The sequence below is a fragment of the Oryctolagus cuniculus genome, chromosome 1, assembly GCF_051225735.1.
Source record: "Oryctolagus cuniculus isolate XC-2025 breed Fujian yellow rabbit chromosome 1, ASM5122573v1, whole genome shotgun sequence".
In the NCBI taxonomy this organism is placed as follows: domain Eukaryota; kingdom Metazoa; phylum Chordata; class Mammalia; order Lagomorpha; family Leporidae; genus Oryctolagus; species Oryctolagus cuniculus.
In genome coordinates this window covers 191,080,577-191,101,676 of record NC_142867.1, presented here as the reverse complement: position 1 = coordinate 191,101,676, position 21,100 = coordinate 191,080,577, and the positions used below count along the sequence as shown (strand labels likewise).

Here is a 21,100-nt window from a genome sequence, read left to right as displayed (position 1 = left end):
TATAGTACTATTTTTCTATTCTCACATTAGTGATACTCTAGCTTTAGTAGTATGCATTTTATCCTATTACTGTTCATTTGAAACATTATTCCCAATACAAGCACAGGCTTTTTTGATAATTACAACAAAATTAAATATTGTTTATGTCACCATTTTTATATTTCCTTGAAATGGAACAGTTACCCATTTAATAGAAATAAGGAATATTAAATGTAATACTTTTGAAACAAAGTGGTGTACAGATTAATGGCTATTCATGGAAGTTACTTAAGTTCTCTAATTTAAGTCCTCAATCATTCAAAGTCATTCAGTCAGGACACTTTGAATCACACAGTACACATGTATACCTTTAGAAAACTATTCTTGTTGTTTTCATTAAAATTGATATTCTGCTGGCGCCGCGGCTCACTAGGCTAATCCTCCGCCTAGCGGCACTGGCACACCGGGTTCTAGTCCCGGTCGGGGCGCCGGATTCTGTCCCGGTTGCCCCTCTTCCAGGCCAGCTCTCTGCTGTGGCCAGGGAGTGCAGTGGAGGATGGCCCAAGTGCTTGGGCCCTGCACCCCATGGGAGACCAGGAGAAGTACCTGGCTCCTGCCATCGGATCAGTGCGGTGCGCCAGCTGCAGCGCGCTGGCTGTGGCGGCCATTGGAGGGTGAACCAACGGCAAAGGAAGACCTTTCTCTCTGTCTCTCTCTCTCACTGTCCACTCTGCCTGTCAAAAAAAAAAAATTGATATTCTGATTCTAATAGCTAAGAAGAGGACATTATTCTTGTAAAAAATTGTTGCTTAACCTGCCTGATCAGCTTTCACATTTGTTCTGAAAGTTTATGGTAGTGCATAGGGGTTGTTTTACAAGTATTCTTGATGCTCAGAAATGAGGGCAACATGTTATAATGAATGTAGACTTTAGAAAACTTGTAAATTAAAAGTTTTATTTCAATGCTGTGTTATAACTAAACTTTTTTTTTTTGGGGGGGTGCATTTTAGATAGCTGACACAGTACTCAATGATGATGATATTGGTGACAGTTGTCATGAAGGCTTTCTTCTCAAGTAAGGATTTTGTTTCTTTCCCTAAAAGCTGGATAAGGCAGCTTACCTATGACAAGATTTGGAAGGAAAGAAATACTTGAATGCTCGCTTACTTAGATTATTCTAGGGACAACATTGCATATTTGAACTGTTGATTAAATATGTGTTATTTTTTTAGTCATTACATGTCTATGGTAGATCTGATGTTACTCTTTTGCTGTTTAAAGAAATTGAGTTCCTAGTGTGCTCAGATGAGAAATCTTGGTCCCGTTTGCTTCTGGTTTCTTGTTTTACTTCTCATTAAAGTTGAAACTAAAACCCTTTCAAATTGAGTTGCATTGAGTGGGGCTTTGCAATAAATGGCCTTCTTCTTTAGGCCCACAAAGAAACTGATTTCGCACTTTTACTGATATTTTCTATCTAGCCGTAGAGTTTCATACTTACAAGTGTGGGCTCTAAAACCAGACTGCCTGGGTTACTACTATGTAACCCTAGGCAAGCTTCCTGAATTCTCTGTACCTTCTTTTCCAACTGTAAAATGGGAATACCAGTAGTCGTCAGGATTGATCGAGACAAATCATTTAAAGCACTTAAAACCATGCTTGGAGCATGTAATCATTTAATAATAGCTAATAGCTAACATTTTGTATTTATATTTTCTTCTAAGGAAAATGGTAATAATAGCTAGTATTTGTGGATTGCCTGTTGGTCCCTGTACAAAGTATTCTACACTTATTTTTAAGTGTTTTTCTTTTAGAATAGCAAATTTTCATGAACTTTCACTTTATAAGATGAGAAGTGAAAGGAAGTATTTGTTTTTATGTCCTTAGTCTTTCCCTTTTGGGTCATGATGGAATATCAGAGGCATGAGTGTGTTAATGGCTTGAATCTGAAACACTTTAGTCTTGAATCTGATCATTTATATGTTGTTTTTAATACCATTTCATGGCAAATAAATCACTTAACCTCTCTACACGTGAGTTTCTTCAACTGTAACATCATATATTTTACTAACTGGCTGTTTTAATAAGGAGAATCAAATAAGAGAATCCCTGTGAAAAACCCTGGAAAATGTAAAATCATGTACAAATAAAAGATGGCATTATACTTAAGCTTTGTGTTTATCATGTAAAGATATCCTGAGTTATTTGGAGCTCACTTTTATTTATTTATTTTTTTTGGTTTCTGATATTGTTTTACAGTCAATGTTTTAAATTTCTTTTCTTTAATTTACAGTGCCATAAGCTCACACTTGCAAACCTGTGGCTGTTCTGTCGTTGTAGGTAGCAGTGCAGAAAAAGTAAATAAGGTACTTTATTTTATAATTTTGCAAATGACCTGACGTTCTGATACTGTTACTATATCATAGATTATCATTTAAATGTTAGGTATTTGTTAAAACGGTCTAATAGGGACAGGTATTTGATGTAGCAGTTAAGACACTACTTGAGATGGCCATATCCCATATTTGAATGCCTGAGTTCCAGTCCCAGCTCCACTCCAGATTCCGGATTCCTACTAATGTGTACGGGGGAGGCATCATGTGATGGCTCAAGTGGTATCCCTTATCCCCCACGTCCCACGTGGGGGACTTGGACAGAATTCCAGGCTCCTGGCTTTGATCTGCCCCAGTCCTGGCTGTTGTTGGCATTTGGAGTAAACCAACAGGTGGGAGATATCTCTCTCTCACTGTGTATTTAAAGTGAATAATTTTTTTTTTAATTTAAAAAAGCATTGCAGTAGTAAAATCTTAAATTGCTGGGGCTGTGGCAAAAATGAGTTGAAATAAACTGCTTAAATATGAAGTCATTTATTATTTCCATTATGATAACTCATAATACCAGTATTAGTTGTATGTAATTGGTTTTGAGAATATTTTACAATCAGATATTTAAAAATATTTATTTTTTATTTCCAAGTGTTATCTTTAATAAATATGAAAATAGCCTTATACTTTTTGTACTACTATTAAAGAAATGTCATTTGATTTTTCATGCTATTAGGTGGTCAACAGAGGTTATATTTTATTCAGTAATGTTTGTGACTACTTCCTTCAATACTAAATTAGGTAAAAAAAAATGAATTATAGTTACGTTTTCAGATATTAGGAAATTCACTCAGAGATTTTGTACTTTTCTTATGTGACCATTCATAACAATGAACCTAGAGTTAAGTACAAGGTATTATAATCAAATTAAATATTAACAATTTTTTAAAGTTAAAGTTTTATATAGGATATATTTTGAGAATGATTATTTGCTTTACAAAGGTATTCATAATTTCTTAACTGTAATAAGCTACCCTGTGTACTTATATGAGCCTTAATTTTCCAAAATTATATTTCTCGTATAACCAGTTATGAGAGATTGGTATACCTATATCATCATATTGCATTTATAAACTAATGATCTTATTTATTATTGTTATTACCCTAGGAATATAGCTTCCCATCCATGACCCCAAAAACTTTAGAATCCCACAGGGGACTGGCAGTCTGCTTTATGGAGAAAGAGGGTTCTGAAGTCGGACATGATCCCCTAAAATTTACACAAAAATGTGGCCCCTTAAAGTTCCCCAGAAGTGCTATGTGGAGTGCCACATATGCTACCAGAATTTGGGGTGCCATATGATTTCACCATGGGCTTATTACTAAATCCCCTAATATTAATAAGCCCGAGAAGGTTCTTGCCTAATATTTAGAGAAGAATTCTAAATACTGGCACAGATAAACAAGGCAGCATGGTACATTTTAAACTTTTATTTAGTGCAAGAGGTATCTAGGAAAGTGAGGGTTTTAGTTCAGATTGGAGAGAGGGGAAAGTCTGGAAACTAGGGTAGCGTCCATACCACTCAGAGAGCAGGCCACAAGCCACGTACAGCAAGCACCTTGAGCTGCTATCCACTGCTTATCACCAGCAGCAAAGCAGAGGCAGAGAGCTTTATTTAAGAGAGAGAGGTAAATATGGTTCATACCAAGCATCAGGAACCAGCCACGTGGAGGAGCAGCTTCTAGGCCGGGAAACCTAGGGTGCACACCCTGGAGGCGCAGAACTACAGCAAGCCCCCCTCCTGGCAAGAGGCCAGGCAAAAGAGCAGGGCCAGGCCACACCGTTTCCTGGCTTTTAGCCCACTTCCAAAGGGGAGTGGTTAATTAACCTGATTGGCTGGTGGGCACCCAGGTGTGGCCAGGTAGGGGGATGAGGCCACACAGGAGCGTGGCAAAGGCGTGGTCTTCCAGCTCACAAATCTAATCGATTTTAGCCTGTATGCCTGCCTACTTCAGTCCCATGTTGAGACTGTGTTTTTTTAAGTATTTTTCTCATCCTCCATCCTCTTTGGGAAGAATGACTTCCCTTTTATCTTTTTAATTTGAGGGAAAACTGCTACTGTTACAGTTTTCTACTTCAACATAATAATTCTGGGTATGATCTGAATCTCAGTGTAGTTACAGGGCATTTATTTCTCCTAATGGGGCAGTAGATCAAATCCTTTTAGAATCAGAGATGTTTAAACCTCCTCTTATGGTCTGCTTGGTTTTTCTTAAGTATTTATTTATTTTCATCTACTTGAAAGAGCAACAGAAACAGAGACCTTCCATCTTCCAATTAACTTTCCAGATACCCTCAACAGCCAGGGCTAAGCCAAGCTGAAATCAGGAACCCAAAACTCCATCCAGGTTTTTTAAGTGGTGGCAGGGGCCACACCCCTGAGCCATCATCTGCTGCTTTGTAGGATGCATTAGTAGGAAGCTGGATCAGAAGTAGGGTAGCTGAAACTTAAATGAGCACTGCAATATAGGATGTGGATCTCCCAAGGGGCAGCATTAATCCAGTGCATGGCAATGTCCGCCTGCTTGTTTTCAGTCAAATTTGATAGCACAATTCTCTATTAAGGCATTTGGACACTCCTTGATACTCATTATAGTAAGTTTTACAGGTAGAATGATAAAACAGAAGCTGCAATCCTGCCTAATTTACATACAGTTAGTTTTCTTGTCCAAAATTGTTGCTACAAAATGGAGATGGTGATTATATTACATCATTATTTCCTATTAAAGTAAGGGCTCCATTTAAGAAAGTCTGCATATTATTTACCTAAGGAGTCACGATATGTATCCAGATATTAAAGATTTTGAGTTATTATACAGTTAATTTACCCAACATCTTAAAAACCTTATTTGACCACAGAATCTTTGTTTTAAGTAATAACCATTGTATCTCATGTGTATTATTCTGCGCTCCTGAGGAATACTTAGTAGTCAGGATGTGTTTTTTGACAACAATGGAAATTTCTATTCAAATTTCTTTCATAGGCAAACCAGTGGTCTTTTTTACTTCATATTTTAATGCTTCAATATTTTTTTCTTCCATTTTAATGCTAAAATCTTTTCTTTTGTAGATAGTGAGAACTTTATGCCTTTTTCTGACTCCAGCAGAAAGGAAATGCTCCAGACTATGTGAAGCAGAGTCATCGTTTAAATATGAATCAGGGCTCTTTGTACAAGGCCTGCTCAAGGTATAGTTTCCAGTTATCATAAGTGAAACCAATTTTTAAGAATCTCAAATTTTTGAGACTCTATAAATATATTTTTAAATACTAGTCTTAAGTGCATCTCATGTTTTTATGCCCAAGTTAAAGCTCATTCACACAGCTTAGAGACAGAATATGTGTCTTAGGATTTGTAATTAGTATCATCAGTAAAACACCATGGATAGCGTTTGTTTCCAGGTGGTTCACTGTAGCTACATCTAGTCTCAGGACTGTTTCTTTTTTAAATGCATGCTTTAATCAGGTCACATATCTAGAGTTGGAATATTTCTTTTTTGCTGAACAGGTTTTAGTTTTTTCTTTTTTATGATTTTATTTATTTCTTTGAAAAGCAGAGTTATAGAAAGAAGGAAAGAGAAAGATTTTCTATCTGCTGTTTCACTCCTCAGATGGCCACAAAATCCAGGGCTGGGCCAGGCAAAAGCCAGGAGCCAGGAGCTTCATCTGGGTCTCCCACATGGGTGGCAAGGGCCCAAGCACTTTTGGTCATATTCTGTTGCTTCCCCAGGAGCAATAACGGAGCTGGATTGGAGGCTGAGCAACCAGGACTTGAACTGATATCAGAGATGACCCCCTAAAATCTATACAGAAATGTGGCCCCTTAAAGTTCCCAGAATCGCCATCTGGGATGCTACATATGCTATCGTAATTTGGGGTGCTATATGATATCACCATATGCTTATTAATAAATCCCCAATATTAATAAGCCCGAGAGGGTTCTTGCCCAATATTTAGAGAAGAATTCTAAGTACCGGCACAGATAAACGAGGCAGCACAGTACATTTCAGGCTTTTATTTAGTGCGAAAGGTGCATAGGAGAGTGAGAGCTTTATTTAAGAGAGAGGGGGGTAAATCTGGGTTCATACCAAGCACCAGGAACCAACCACATGGAGGAGCATCCAGGCCAGGAAGCCTAGGGTGGGTAGCCCAAAGGCCATGCGCCCTGGAGGTGCAGGGCTACAGCAAGCTTCCTCCTGGCAAGAGGCCAGGGAAAAGAGAAGGGGGAACACACCTTGTCCCAGGCTTTTAACCCACTTCCAAAGGGGAGTGGTTAATTAACCTGATTGGTTGGTGGGCACCCAAGTGTGGCCAGGTAGGAGCATGAGGTCACACAGGGGCGTGGTGAAGGCGTGGTCTTCCAGCTCACAAGTACCTAATTGATTTTAACCTATATGACTGCCTACTTCAAAACCAATGCCCGTATGGGATTTTGGCATCCCAGACAGCGGCTTAACCCACCACGCCACAATACCAGCCCACCAGATTTCGAGTTTTGTGTTATTGATACTGTCTTTTGTTTGTGTACCATGTTCATTTATTGAAAAAAAAAAAAAGTACGTAGGATTTTGAGGATATATAAGAATAATACAGGGCCGGCGCTGCGGCTCAATAGGCTAATCCTCCGCCTGCGGCGCCGGCACCCTGGGTTCTAGTCTCGGGGCGCTGGATTCTGTCCCGGTTGTTCCTCTTCCAGTCCAGCTCTCTGCTGTGGCCCGGGACTGCAGTGGAGGATGGCCCAAGTGCTTGGGCCCTGCACCCCATGGGAGACCAGGAAAAGCACCTGGCTCCTGGCTCCTGCCATAGGATCAGCGCGGTGCGCCGGCCACAGCGCAACAGCGCACCAGCCGCAGCAGCCATTGGAGGGTGAACCAACAGAAAAGGAAGACCTTTCTCTCTCTATCTCTCTTTCTCTCTCTCTCTCAAACACACACTGTCCACTCTGCCTGTCCAAAAAAAAAAAAAAAAAAAAAAGAATAATACACACACTATGTAAGAAATTTTTTTTGTTTTTCTTCCATTTAATTGAGTCTGCTTTTCAAGGAACAAAACAGGTAAAGGTAAATTAGCAGTTATTTTCAATAATTAGACAAGATAGTTGTTCACTTTTATTGAATCTATTACTGGTGTTCCAATTTTAATCATAGGTGAGAAGAAGTAGCTTTCCTAGAAAATTTCATATTCAGCTTTCACATTTTCAATAATTTGTCTGCTATGACCTCAGAGTTTTCTAATTTAGAGACTAGTGAAAGGAAACACTTTTCTCATTTGAATTTTTACAAATCTGATAATTAGAACCTTTTTCTGTTAAAAATATAACAGAGTGCTTAATACTTTTACTTCCTCAACACCCTCTCAATTATGTTATTATACCCCTAAAAGAAACCTATACCAGGTGCATAGAGGAAAATTAGAAATGATTAATTAAAAAAATATTTATGAGTTTTCTTTACAAATATGTATATGCAGATGTAAGTTGAATATATATATATATTTTTAAAGATTTTATTTATTTGAGAAATAGAGTTACAGGCAGTGAGAGGGAGAGACAGAGAGAAAGGTCTTCCTTCCGTTGGTTCACTACCCAATTGGCTGCAATGGCTGGTGCTGTGCCGATCCGGAGCCAGGAGCTTCTTCCGGGTCTCCCATGTGGGGCCCAAGGACTTGAGCCATATTCTGCCGCTTTCTCAGGCCATAGCAGAGAGCTGTATTGGAATTGGAGTATCCGGGTCTTGAACCAGCACCCATATGGGATGCCGGCACTTCAGACCAGGGCTTTAACTCGCTGCGCCACAGCGCCAGCCCCTAAGTTGTATATATTTATAGAAGATACCCAACATTATCCAGAGATGCTTATCACAGCATTAGAAGAGTTAAAAAAGGAAACAGCTTCTGTTATCTATTTATAGCACAGTACCTACACTTTAGGCCCTTGTTGCTAGCTACCCAAGTGGCTATACCTAAAAAGAAGTACATTCTTTACTTATAAAAGTATGTTTTCACTGAGATTTTTTAAGAACCATAGAATAATCAAGAAAGGAAAAATCACTTGTAATTTCACAACCCAGTGGATAACTGCTATTAATATTTGGCATAATTCTTTATAGTCTGTCTTTCTAGATTTCTTTTTTTTTTTTTTTTTTTTTAAGATTTCTTTATTTATAGCCGGTACCACAGCTCACTTGGCTAATCCTCCGCCTGTGGCGCCGGCACCCCGGGTTCTAGTCCTGGTTGGGATGCTGGATTCTGTCCCGATTGCTCCTCTTCCAGTCCAGCTCTCTGCTGTGGCCCGGGAAGGCAGAGGAGGATGGCCCAAGTGCTTGGGCCCTGCACCCACATGGGAGACCAGGAGGAAGCACCTGGCTCCTGGCTTCCGATCGGCACAGTGCACTGGCCGTATCGACCATTTCGGGGGTGAACCAACGGAAAAAGGAAGACCTTTCTCTCTGTCTCTCTCACTGTCTAAGTCTGCCTGTCAAAAAAAAAAAAAAGATTTGTTTATTTACTTGAAAGTCAGTTACACAGAGAAAGAGAGAGAGAGAGAGGTCCTCCATCTGCTGGTTCACTCCCTAATTGGCCGCAATGGCCGGAGCTGCACTGATCTGAAGCCAGGAGCCAGGAATTCCCTCTAGGTCTCCCATGTGGGTGCAGGGGCCCAAGGACTTGGGCCATCTTCTACTGCTTTCCCAGGCAACAGCAGAGAGCTGGGTTGGAAGTGGAGCAGCCAGGACTTGAACCAGTGCCCATGTGGAATGCCAGCACTGCAGGTGGCAGCCTTACCCACCTTACGCGCTACGCCCTAGATTTTTTTCAAACCACCTTGCCTTCCCTTGGATTTTACTCTTCCTGTTTTAACCTGCTTTTTTCACAATACATTATAAACCCTAATATCATTATAAACTTTGGCAACTTTATCTTTAGCAGCTAAATAATTAACATTTTTATTTACTTAAGTGCTTCAACTTTTGGATGCTTAGGTGGTTTCTGATGTTTTCACTGTGAAAATTAGTGCAGTAGTGAGCACTCTTGTTGCTAAAACTGTACTCAATTATAATTAATATCTTAGAGTAAATTTCTTTTTTTAAATTATTTTATTTATTTGAAAGAATTACAGAGAGAGGGAGAGCCAGAGAGAAAGAGGTCTTCCATTTTGCTGGTTCACTCCCCATATGACCACAATGGCCAGAGTTAAGCTGATCTGAAGCCAGGATCTAGGAGCTTCTTTTGGGTCTCCCATGCGGGTGCAGGGGCCCAAGGGCTTGGGCCATCCTCTAGTGCTTTCCCAGACCATAGCAGAGAGCTGGATCAGAAGTAGAGCAGCCAGTGCCCATATGGGATGCTGGCACTGCCAGCTGGGACTTTAACCCACTGCTCCACAGTGCCAGCCCCTGAAGTAAATTTTTATAGATGGGGGTAGGCATTGTAGCACAGCTGGTTAAGCTGCCAGTTGGGACACTGGCATCCCATAGTGGATTGCGTGGGATCAAGTCTTGCCTCTTTTTCTGATCTAAGTTCCTCCTAATGCACACCCTGGGAGGCAATAGATGAAGGCCCAAGTGCTTGAATCCCTGACCTGGGTCCCATAAATCAACTTTTGAAAAACACTTGTAGAGATGAATTTGCTAAATCAGAGCCAGGTTTTTTTTTTCTTTAAGATTTATTTATTTATTTGAAAGTCAGAGTTACACAGAGACAGAGAAGCAGAGAGAGAGAGGTCTTACATCTGCTGGTTCACTCTCCAGTTGGCACCAGAACTGTGCCAATCTGAAGCCAGGAGCCAGGAGCTTTTTCCGGGTCTCCCACGAGGGTGCAGGGGCTCAAGGACTTGAGCCATCTTCCTCTGCTTTCCACACCATAACAGAGAGCTGGATGGGAAGTGGAGCAGCTGGTACTCAAACCGGCACTTATATGGGATGCCGGCAGCTCAGGTGGCAGGTTTAACAACTATGCCACAGCATCGGCTCCCCCCTTTTTTTTTAATTAAAATATTTCTTCATATCTTCTGGCATATAAGACAATAAATGTTCTTTTCATTTTGGCAGGATTCCACTGGAAGCTTTGTACTACCGTTCCGGCAAGTCATGTATGCCCCATATCCCACCACACACATAGATGTGGATGTCAATACTGTCAAGCAGATGCCACCCTGTCACGAACATATTTATAATCAGCGTAGATACATGAGGTCAGAGCTGACAGCATTTTGGAGAGCTACTTCAGAGGAAGACATGGCTCAGGATACGGTCATCTACACAGATGAAAGCTTCACTCCTGATTTGTATGTAATGCTCATCATTTTTCTTCTTTTAACATTTTATTTTAATAATAGAGTATACATACCATGATATAGTATACATATCAAGAAATGCACATACATGTACAGATAAAGTTTTTTGGCACCTGATCACACTCATCTAACCCCCAAGTTAAGAATAAAGTGTGACTAGTGTCCCAAGAGTCCTCACTGTTCTCCCCTCTCCATTTCTTTTTTTTTTTAATATGTGAACTAAGAACATATTGTCATTTACATGGTGTAATTTGATGAAGCAGTATTATAACTATACCAAATGACATGACATCCACACAACTTTTATAGTCTATAAACTACCACAAATAAGAGGAAACATGTATTTATCTTTTTGGGTCTGGCTTATTTCACTAAGTGTAATGATCTCCATTTGCATCCATTTTGTTGCACAGTTCATTATTTCATTCATAATTATGACTGAGTAATATTCTATTGTGTGTGTGTATATATATGTATGTGTGTGTGTATATATCACATTTTCTTTTTTTTTAACTTTTATTTAATGAATATAAATTTCTGAAGTACAGCTTATGGATTACAATGGCTTCCCCCCCCCCCATAACTTCCCTCCCACCCGCAACCCTCCCCTTTCCCTCTCCCTCCCCCCTTCCATTCACATCAAGATTTATTTTCAATTCTCTTTATATACAGAAGATCAGTTTAGCATATATTAAGTACAGATTTCAACAGTTTGCACCCACATAGAAACACAAAGTGAAAAATACTGTTTGAGTACTAGTTATAGCATTAAATCTCAATGTACAGCACACTAAGGACAAAGATCCTACATGAGGAGTAAGTGCACAGTGACTCCTGTTGTTGACTTAACAAATTGACACTCTTGTTTATGGCCTCAGTAATCACCCTAGGCTCTTGTCATGAGTTGCCAAGGCTATCTTTATCTAGTCACCAGCTGATAGACATCTTGGTTGATTCCATGTCTTTGCTATTGTGAATTGATGCTCTTTTGATATTGTTGTCATGGAACAACATGAAACTCTCTTTCATGAATAAAAACAATCAGACAAATTGTGTTTAAAAGGAAATAAATATTACTGGCAGAATTATGCTTGAAGAAGCATTTAATCAATGATTTTTTTAAATGTTCATTTTTAATATAATTTTGTTTCCCATAAAATAGGTTAAATTAGGCCTTAGGTATTTAAATATTTGTTGAATAAATAAGTATTGAGCTCCTAGAAACTATATTAGGTACTGGGAGTAATAGGGTCCAGCCATAGAGCACTAGTATGTAACCCTCATTGAACAGGCTAAGTAAGCCAAAGAAGCAATTCTAGGGTTTTCTTTCCTTGGTATATGAATACAAAATACAGGAAAATTGTTGAAATATATTAATAGAGCATTCTTTTACTTTGCATTTTATTTTGTGTTAATTCATTTATCAGGAAGTCTGATCAGTAAATTAAAAAGTGGCGATAATCAGTTGCTGAGTATAGACCCAACTAGAAACAACAAAGTTATGCTGATAAATCTATAATCCAGAAACCACAAGAAAACACTTAAGTGATGTTTTGAAGTCAGAAAAAGAATTGTAATGTACTATTATGGTTCTCTAATCAATTAAAAGTGCTTGGAAAAGTACATGGCACAGAATGTACTCAATGAATGTTAACTATACTAATCCAGGTTTAAATGTTTAAGGCACCCGTAAATCTGGAGCAGTCAACACTGTTGGGTGTTTTTAAGGAAAGTTTGAGCTAAGGCAACGGACGTGTGATTCATCAGTAGCCACACACTAAGTGTTGACCAGAAACATAGAATAGGAACATTGCATCTGGGGGAAACTGAGCCTCATGATTCGGAAGATAACGTAAGACCCATTTTCCTCCACATCTATTGATTGCCCATTCTCCAGTGTTCTTGGTTCCTTAGAAATGGGAATGGGTTTATTTTTATTTTTTTTTTATTTATTTATTTATTTATTTTTGCCAGGCAGAGTTAGAGAGAGAGGCAGAGAGAGAGTTATAGACAGTGAGAGACAGAGAGAAAGGTCTTGCTTCTGCTGGTTCACTCCCCTAATGGCCACTACGGCCAGCGCTGCGCTGATCCGAAGCCAGGAGCCGGGTACTTCCTCCCAGTCTCCCATGTAGGTGCAGGGACCCAAGCACTTGGGCCATCCTCCACTGCCCTCCCAGGCCACAGCAGAGAGCTGGACTGGAAGAGGAACAACTGGGACTAGTACCCGGCGCCCCAACCGAGACTAGAACCCGGGGTGCCAGCGCCGCAGATAGAGGGTTAGCCAAGTGAGCCACGGTACCAGTCCAGAATGGGTTTAGAAAATGAACTGGAGGACAGGCATTTGGCCTAGCAGGTAAGACACTGATTAAGTTACCTGCATCTCACAATAGAGTGCCTGGATTTGTTTCCTGGCTCTCTTTATTCTAATTTCCTGCTAATGCAAACCCTAGAAGCCAGCTGGTGATGGCTCAAATGGTTGGATCCCTGCCACTGACATGGGAAAGCTAGATTGTGTTCCTAGCTGCCAGCTTTGGTTCGGCCCACTCTCAGCTATTGCATGCATTTGGGGAGTTCTTACTGTCTTCCTGTCTCTCAAATACATTTTTAAAATAAATTGAACTGGTCAAATTGGAATTCCATGCCATTAAGATTTCATATATTAGTAATTTTGGTAGTTCTTGAAATTGATGTGTGCCTTCAAGCATTTCCTTCATTTTTAATTAATTTTTCGTTCTGTGTTTTGAAGCTTTTTTTTTTTTTAAGTTGAGAATCAGAGAGAGAGAGAGAGCTTCCATCTGCTGTTTCACTCCCCAAATGCCCACAGTGGCCAGGGCTAGCCATATAGTCAGGACCATGATCCAGATCTCCCACGTAGGTGATAGGAACTCAATTACTTGAGCCATCACTGCTGCCCCCCAGGATCTGCGTTAGTTGGAAGCTGGACTGCAAAGCTGGAGGTATATATACAACTCAGTTATGCTGATGTGAGATGGGAGTATGTTAACCCATAAGTTAAATTTAATGCCTCTTGAAAATCTGTTTGAGGGAAGTTAGTAAACTTTGGATTGGATTTGCAACCATTTACATTTTTGCCTTGTTCTTTAGAGGTGTGTATATATATTTGTGTCTTTAACATTTCTTCCTGAATTTTTTTTAAAAAGTGATTGATTAATGGATGTATCAATTTGTTGATTTAAAAGGCAGTGATAGAGACTGAGGGAGAGACACTTTCCATCCACTGATTCACTCCCTTGTTGGCCACAAGGGCTAGTACTGGGCCAAGTGAAATCCAGGAGCCAGAAACTCTATCCTGTCCTCAAACATAGGTGGCAGGAACCAAAGTACTTGGACTGTCTTTCACTGCCTTCCCAGGTGCATTAGCAATGATCAGAAGTGGAGCAGCCAGGACTAGAACTGGCATCCCAGTGTGGGCTGCTAGCCTCAGAAGTGTCACCTTAACTTGCTGCACCACACTGCTATCCCCTTCTTACTCATTTTTAGTCAGCTCTGTTTGTTTTGCTGATTTGACAAACTATGATCAGCCAGCTATTCTTATTGTGTTGATCATAAAAAAAAGTCATGAATTTTTAAATTTTATTTCCAGCTTTAAGCAGATTTTCTAAACAAAAAATTGTCCATAAATAGTATTTTCAAGTAGATTGTGTGTCGTTAACTTTTACATCATAGATTTATTTTACTCTTTAGTGTATTTCAAACTGTTTTTTACTTGTAGGTTATTTTAAAATTTAACTTAAAAGTAATTTCAGTTTCTGCTAATGCAGTTAAAATCAGCCACTGGAAGCATTTTTAAATACTTTATCCATTTCATTTTTTTATTTTTTATTTTATTTTTTAAGATCTATTTATTTATTTGAAAGAGATACACAGAGAGGGAAGGTGGGGGTCTTCCATCTACTGGTTCACTCCTCATTTGGCTGCAGTGGCCAGAGCTGCGCTGATCCGAAGCCAGGAGCCAGGAGCTTCCTCTGGGTCTTCTCATGCTGATGCAGGGGCCCAAGGACTTGGGCCATCTTCCACTGCTTTCCCAGGCCACAGCAGAGAACTGGATCAGAAGTGGAACAGCTGAGTCTCAAACCGGTGCCCATATGGGATGCCGGCACTACAGGCGGCAGCTTCACATGCTACACCACAGCGCCAGCCCCTATCCAGTTCACTTATGGTCACAATATTCATTCAATGAAATAGGTATAATTAGAACACTAGACTTAAATAGTCTTAATCTCTCTCAGAGCCCAAGAAGGGGTACTGTCAGTGCCTGTTAGTAATGGGGAAATGCTGACTTTTTCCTCATTTCTCAGTTTCCTTCTTCTGTAGTTTGGTACGTCTGTCTCCTCAGACTGGGAAACTTGAGATACTTCCTGTTTAGTTCTGCATACACCATCCTCTTTCTCTGCCACTCCTGACAGTTATATGATGCCCCCTACTGTTTTATCACTTACCTTATTAAGTGTTATAAACTCTGCCCTGTGTATCAACTAGAAAAAAATGGAAGAGAGCTGGGGTCCAGGAAAAGAACATGCTTTTTTGTTTGAGCACATTCTCTGCCCTGACAGTATTGTCAGACAGGTGTTATCTTAAGTGGGTGTTATGTCTTGACTTCATAATCTGGTCATTGCACAGATAGGTAGTACTTCGTTAGGTAGCTGGTTCATGTTCCTTACAGATAATGGGCCTCTTGGTACAAATTCAGTGATCATGATATTGTAGATTAGTGCCTGGGTATGTTCCTTCATCTCTCTCAAATGTTTCTAAGCATTTGTTCTTGGTTTGGGGGTTAGATGTTATTGGAGGTGAGGGAGGATGGCTAGAATTGGTAGTTAATAAATTAGTTGCCTAATGCACTCAGCTTTTTGGTAAGGTGTAAGTACTATAATAGATTTATAGATACGTATTTATCTTTTGGGGACTGCTTATACTCTCTAGAGAAAACACCAGTAATACACAAATGTATCTTTAAGCTAAAATGAATATATGTTTTATATCTCCAATTACATACATTCCTACAAATATATTTATATACAATATGCCATGAATTTGTTGGCTGAAGTGAGGGTTTATATAGAGTAGCATTGTGTAGCCATTTCAACATTTGAACTTTTTTCTTTTCCTTATAGGAATATTTTTCAAGATGTCTTACACAGAGACACTCTAGTAAAAGGCTTCCTGGATCAGGTAAACATTAAACCTGCACTTGTCAGGACAAATAATATGACATATTTTCTTTTTCAATGTGTTCTACAATGCCAGTACAATAATACAAAACATAGAATTAATTCCTTTTTCTTAATTTCTTTTTTTTAAAGATTTATTTTATTTATTTGAAAGGCAGAGTTATAGAGAGGCAGAGATAGAGAAAGAGAGAGGTCTTCCAACTGCTGGTTCATTCCTCAAATGGCTACAAAGGCTGGAGCTGGGCTGATCCGAAGCCAGGAGCCAGGAGCTTCTTCCAGGTCTCCCACATGGGTGCAGGGGACCAAGGACTTGGGCCATCTTCTGCTGCTTTCCCAGGCCGTAGTAGAGAGCTGGATTGGAAGAGGAGCAGCCAGGACTAGAACCGGTGCCCATATGGGTAGGGCTTTAACCCACTGCGCCACAGCGCTGGCCCCCACCCCCGCCTTTTTTTTTTTTTTAATTTCAAGCACTGCTCTGTAACACAAAGAATGGGTTTTGTTTTTTGAGGAGACCAAGATTACTTGCCTTAATTAAGCAAAAACTATTTTTAAAACCTAGTGTACTTCTATTTAAATGATTGTGTCTTTATTGTCTTATTTTTAAATTTCTATAAATATTTATTTACTTTATTTAATGAAAATGCAAAGAAAGTCAGAGATCACCCATCCAATGAACCTATTTGTTTCATTCTCCAAACACCTCTAACAGCTGTGGGAATGGGCCAGCCCGAAGTTAGGAACTGATAACTCACTCTTGGACCCAACTACTTGAGTCATCACCTGCTGCCTCCCAGCAGGAACATGAGCAGGAACCTAAAACCAGTAGTGTAGCCAGGACTGAAACACAGACACTCCATATGAAATGGAAGTATCCCAGGCAGGATTTTAGCTGCTACACCAAACACCCACCTTGTCTCTTTAAAAAAAAAAAAAAAAAAAAAATCTACTTAACTTACACATCTAAAGATTATAGACTTTTTTCAGGCAGAGTTAGACAGTGAGAGAGAGATACAGAGAGAGAGTTATAGACAGTGAGAGAGAGACAGAGAAAAAGGTCTTGCTTCTGTTGGTTCACTCCCGTAATGGCCACCACGGCCAGCGCTGCGCCGATCTGAAGCCAGGAGCCGGGTACTTCTCCCGGTCTCCCATGCCAGTGCAGGGACCCAAGCACTTGGGCCATCCTCCACGGCCCTCCCGGGCCTCAGCAAAGAGCTGGACTGGAAGAGGAGCAACCAGGACTAGTACCCAGCACCCCAACCGGGACTAGAACCTGGGGTGCCGGCACTGCAGGCGGAGGATTAGCCAGGTGAGCTATGGTACTGGCCTGATTATAGATTTTTATAGATGATATGGGACTTATCTTTTAATATAATGGAGCTGTCTTGTAGTATCATTCTGAGGATCAGGCTAGGGAATGGTGTCATGGATGTAGCTTTGAAATAAGGAGATCCCACGGGGCCAGCACTGGGGCATAGCACGTAAAACACTGCCTGACACAACATCCCATGTAATTGCCAGTTTGAATCCTTGCAGCTCCACTTCCAACCCAGCTTCCTGCTAATGACCTGGGAAAAGCAGGGGAGGTGGCCCAAATGGTTGGGCCCCTGTAAGCCATGTGGGAGATCCAGAGGAAGCTCTTGGCTCCTGGCTCCTTGCTTTGGCCTGGCCCAGCCTCCACCCCTGCCCCTAGTCTAAGAAGTAAACCAGCAGATGGAAAATCTCTCTGTCTCTCCCTCTCTAACTTTCAAATAAATAAGTAAACCTTTAAAAAATAATAATAATAATGAGATCCTTATGTTATGTGTTAGCTAGAAACTTTATAGCAATGTCTTTGTGGCCTGTGACATATTGTAAAGTTAAAGAATATTTTGTAGTCATGTAATTTCATGCTTTTCAAGCTGAAATAAAACACCTTCCGTTCTCTACCCCAACAGAAACTAATATTTCTCAGCCCCCAAGAGTATGAATATATGAGCATCTCAAAAACATAGTCTAAACATGGCTCAGCTCCTGGAATCTTCAATTTTATTTGAAGGTTGGGCAGAAAAAGTTAAACAATAGCAACAGGAAATAACTTTCATAATTTTTAATAAAAAATATTCTGATATAGAATACAAAATTTGAGTGTATTTTAAAAGTTAAAATAGACAATTTTTTAAAGAGCCGTCAGATTGCTTCCAGACTCTGTACAGCCACCACAGCCCTGTCTGTCAGAGGACACCCATGGAAATGCTTGAGAGATGCTCTAATGTGTGTTGCCTGCTAGTTGTTATCAACACTGTCATAGAAACACGCTGTCTGGGTCGAATGGAAATAAATTCTGTATTAAAATTGTTCATTTCCCTGCAGGTCTTTCATTTGAAACCAGGTTTATCTCTCAGGAGTACTTTCCTTGCACAGTTTCTACTAGTCCTTCACAGAAAAGCCTTGACACTAATAAAATATATAGAAGATGATACGTAAGTAAAATTGTCTGCAAGAAAAACCTTTGCACATTTTATTTTGTCTTTTCCTTTTGACACTTTCTATATTATAATTTGGATTTTTGTTTTTTTTTTCTTTTAATTTTTCTTATTATTTGTAGGCAGAAGGGGAAAAAGGCCTTTAAATCTCTTCGGAACCTGAAGATAGACCTTGACTTAACAGCAGAGGGCGATCTTAACATAATAATGGCTCTAGCTGAGAAAATTAAACCAGGCCTACACTCTTTTATCTTTGGAAGATCTTTCTACACTAGCGTACAAGAACGAGATGTTCTGATGACTTTTTAAAGGTGTAACTGGTTAAGTATATTTCATTGCAATCATGACCGCTACTCAAATAGCTCAGTGGTGTGGGAAGCATCATTTTCCCCAGATTATGCCTCCAGAGCCCTACTCAGCCATTGCAGTTAAAATTAGTTACACTACAGCTGTCACAGGAAGTCTGTAAAGGAATGTCAGGTACATCCTTAAATTGGATATCCCTTTTCTTCAATATGCTTTCTTGGGATATAGACTTATGTTTACAGATATAATAAGTATTCTTGGTATATTTTAAAGATATAATAACAGGATATAAACTTGACCACAACTACTGTTTTTTGAAACTTATGATTTATGGTTTACATGTATCAAAGTCAAGTCTGAGTTGGCTTTTTCAGATAGAATACCAGTTGACTTTCCATCTTTTGGTGTTCCTAGGTATGTGTGATTACTCTAATACTTTTGCAGTCAGCTAAAAATTAGAGCTTTTTTAAAATCATTTCAGAAAGGAAGATAGCTTAAACAGACTAAGCTTTAGAGAGAAACTATTGATCAAGCAGATTTTTAATCTGAATGAATTATTAGATCCTGTTTTGTAGACTTAGTCCTTAGGATTTGGTCTATGTAGAAATGTCAAGCAGTTATTTATAGTCCCTGATTATGATGAACCACAGTCAGCGTGTTTTTCTGGTTTTTTATCATTGTCAGTATCCTATATAGTTGAACTTTGTCCAAGAAAATATAGGAAATTTGATTTTTATGTTTTAATAGTTGTTGACAATTTTAAAGTTAATTTTCATTATTTTAAGCCAAATTGAAATGTGTACCTTCTGTGCCTTTTTTTCCTTGGAAAATATAATTACCTGGAAGAAGTTCAGATTTCACTGGTCAGTCATTTCCATCTGGTTTTCACTCAAAATCTTACCATGTACCTGATTTGGCAATAATTATAATTTTAGGATTATAAAATGTGTTAAAGAATATGCTGACTTCCAAGTTCCCTTTTTAGGAACAGAGAGCAGTTTCTTGTCTTCTTTGTTCTTATATTCCTGCCCATATTTTTAAAATTGTTGTCATGTTGCCTGCATTGGATAAAGAATGGCAGGAGAAACTTTACTAAAGTGCTATTTTTCTAGGTGCTACTTTGGCAGAACTAAGTGATCTGTTTCTTTTGTCTCATTAATGTGTTTGGACCATTTTACTAGCTGTAAATTAACTGATTATTATAATTTTGTGCTTAGAGCAGGGTTAACATAATGGTGTATACACGAGCACAAGTAAGTATTTTTATTTAAAACTGTGGAAGTAACACAAAAGGGAAAATGTATTTATTTATAAGAAAAAGATAAAAGTGATAGAGTCCTTCTGCTCTTACCCACCAACTTTAACAAAAAAGGAAGCATCCTGTTCTGAAAGGTCATAATAGCTTTCATATCCTGATATATGTAGACAACTTGATTTTTTTTAGATACACATTGAGCAAGATGACTAATGTATTATAGTTTAGTCGTGGAAAAATGTGTAGATGCCACCTTGTAATGTCCCATCCTTGATGCTTTTTACACAGTGAATTCTTATTTAAGTGCTGACTGTTTTTTTGGCTGGTTTATTGTACTCTTGTATAGAGTGTAAGTTGTACAGTGAAATAAGTTATTAAAGCATGTGTAAACGTTATTGTATATCTTTCTCCTAGATGGAGAATTTTGAATAAAATATCTTTGAAATTTGTTTCTTTTCAGTTATTTGTTCAGGAAAAGCACCACTATGATATTGGAAGACTTATCGACATCCTATTCAGTTGACAGTTATGTTGGATATAAACTATCTTTTTAAATTAATTTCATCTTTTCAAAGAACATATACTTAAAGGTTCTGTGTGATGCTAGAATCTTGTTTAAATGTTTATATATATATATATTTTTTTTTTTTTTCATCTGCTTGAAAGGCAGAACAACAGAGAGAATCTTCCATCACTTGTTCATACTTTAAATGTCCACAATAGCAAGGGCTGGAATGGGCCAAAGCCAGGAGCCAGGAACTGCATCTGGGTCTCCCATATGGGTGACAGGAGCCCAAGCACTTGAGCCATCATGTGCTGCCTGTTCTAGGATTCACTAGCAGGAAGCTGGAATGGAGGTATAGTAGCCAAGACTTGAGCTAAGCGGTCCAATTTGGGATGTAGGCCCTCTGAGTGGCAGCTTAACTTACTGTGCTACAATGCTTACCCTCTAATACTGGAATCAGGTTTTAAAAAAAAATCTAGGGTTGGACGTTGTGATACAGCAGATGAAGCCACCGTTAGGGCCATCTGCATCTCATATCAGAGTGGCTGTTTGGAGTCCTGGCTGCTCTGTGCTTCCCATTCAGCTTCCTGCTAATGTGGCTGGGAGACAGCAGATGATGACTCTAGTGCTTGGGTTCCTACCCGGACAGATTTCCTGGCCCCTAGGAGTTAGCAGATGATGGCTGAAGTACTTGGGCTCCTGTACTCACATATTAGACCACAATAGAATTCTGG

General features: G+C 39.4%; 1 protein-coding gene across 6 annotated transcripts in view; it reads left to right on the top strand.

Annotated features, from left to right (window-relative positions):
• The window catches only part of C9orf72 (C9orf72-SMCR8 complex subunit), a 35,113-nt gene extending 14,803 nt beyond the window's left edge, over positions 1 to 20,310 (top strand). For 4 of the 6 annotated variants that reach the window (XM_008250343.5, XM_008250224.4, XM_002708042.5 and 1 more), the window contains exons 5-11: positions 990 to 1,054; positions 2,270 to 2,342; positions 5,432 to 5,548; positions 10,402 to 10,637; positions 15,782 to 15,839; positions 18,188 to 18,297; positions 18,423 to 20,310. In XM_008250343.5, the coding sequence (XP_008248565.1) occupies positions 990 to 1,054; positions 2,270 to 2,342; positions 5,432 to 5,548; positions 10,402 to 10,637; positions 15,782 to 15,839; positions 18,188 to 18,297; positions 18,423 to 18,609 (846 nt within the window). In that variant the 3' untranslated portion in view covers positions 18,610 to 20,310. The remainder of the gene's footprint in view (positions 1 to 989; positions 1,055 to 2,269; positions 2,343 to 5,431; positions 5,549 to 10,401; positions 10,638 to 15,781; positions 15,840 to 18,187; positions 18,298 to 18,422) is intronic. The other 2 variants (XM_070053187.1, XM_089318105.1) reach the window with 1 other exon arrangement.
• The last annotated feature ends 790 nt before the right edge of the window (positions 20,311 to 21,100 follow it).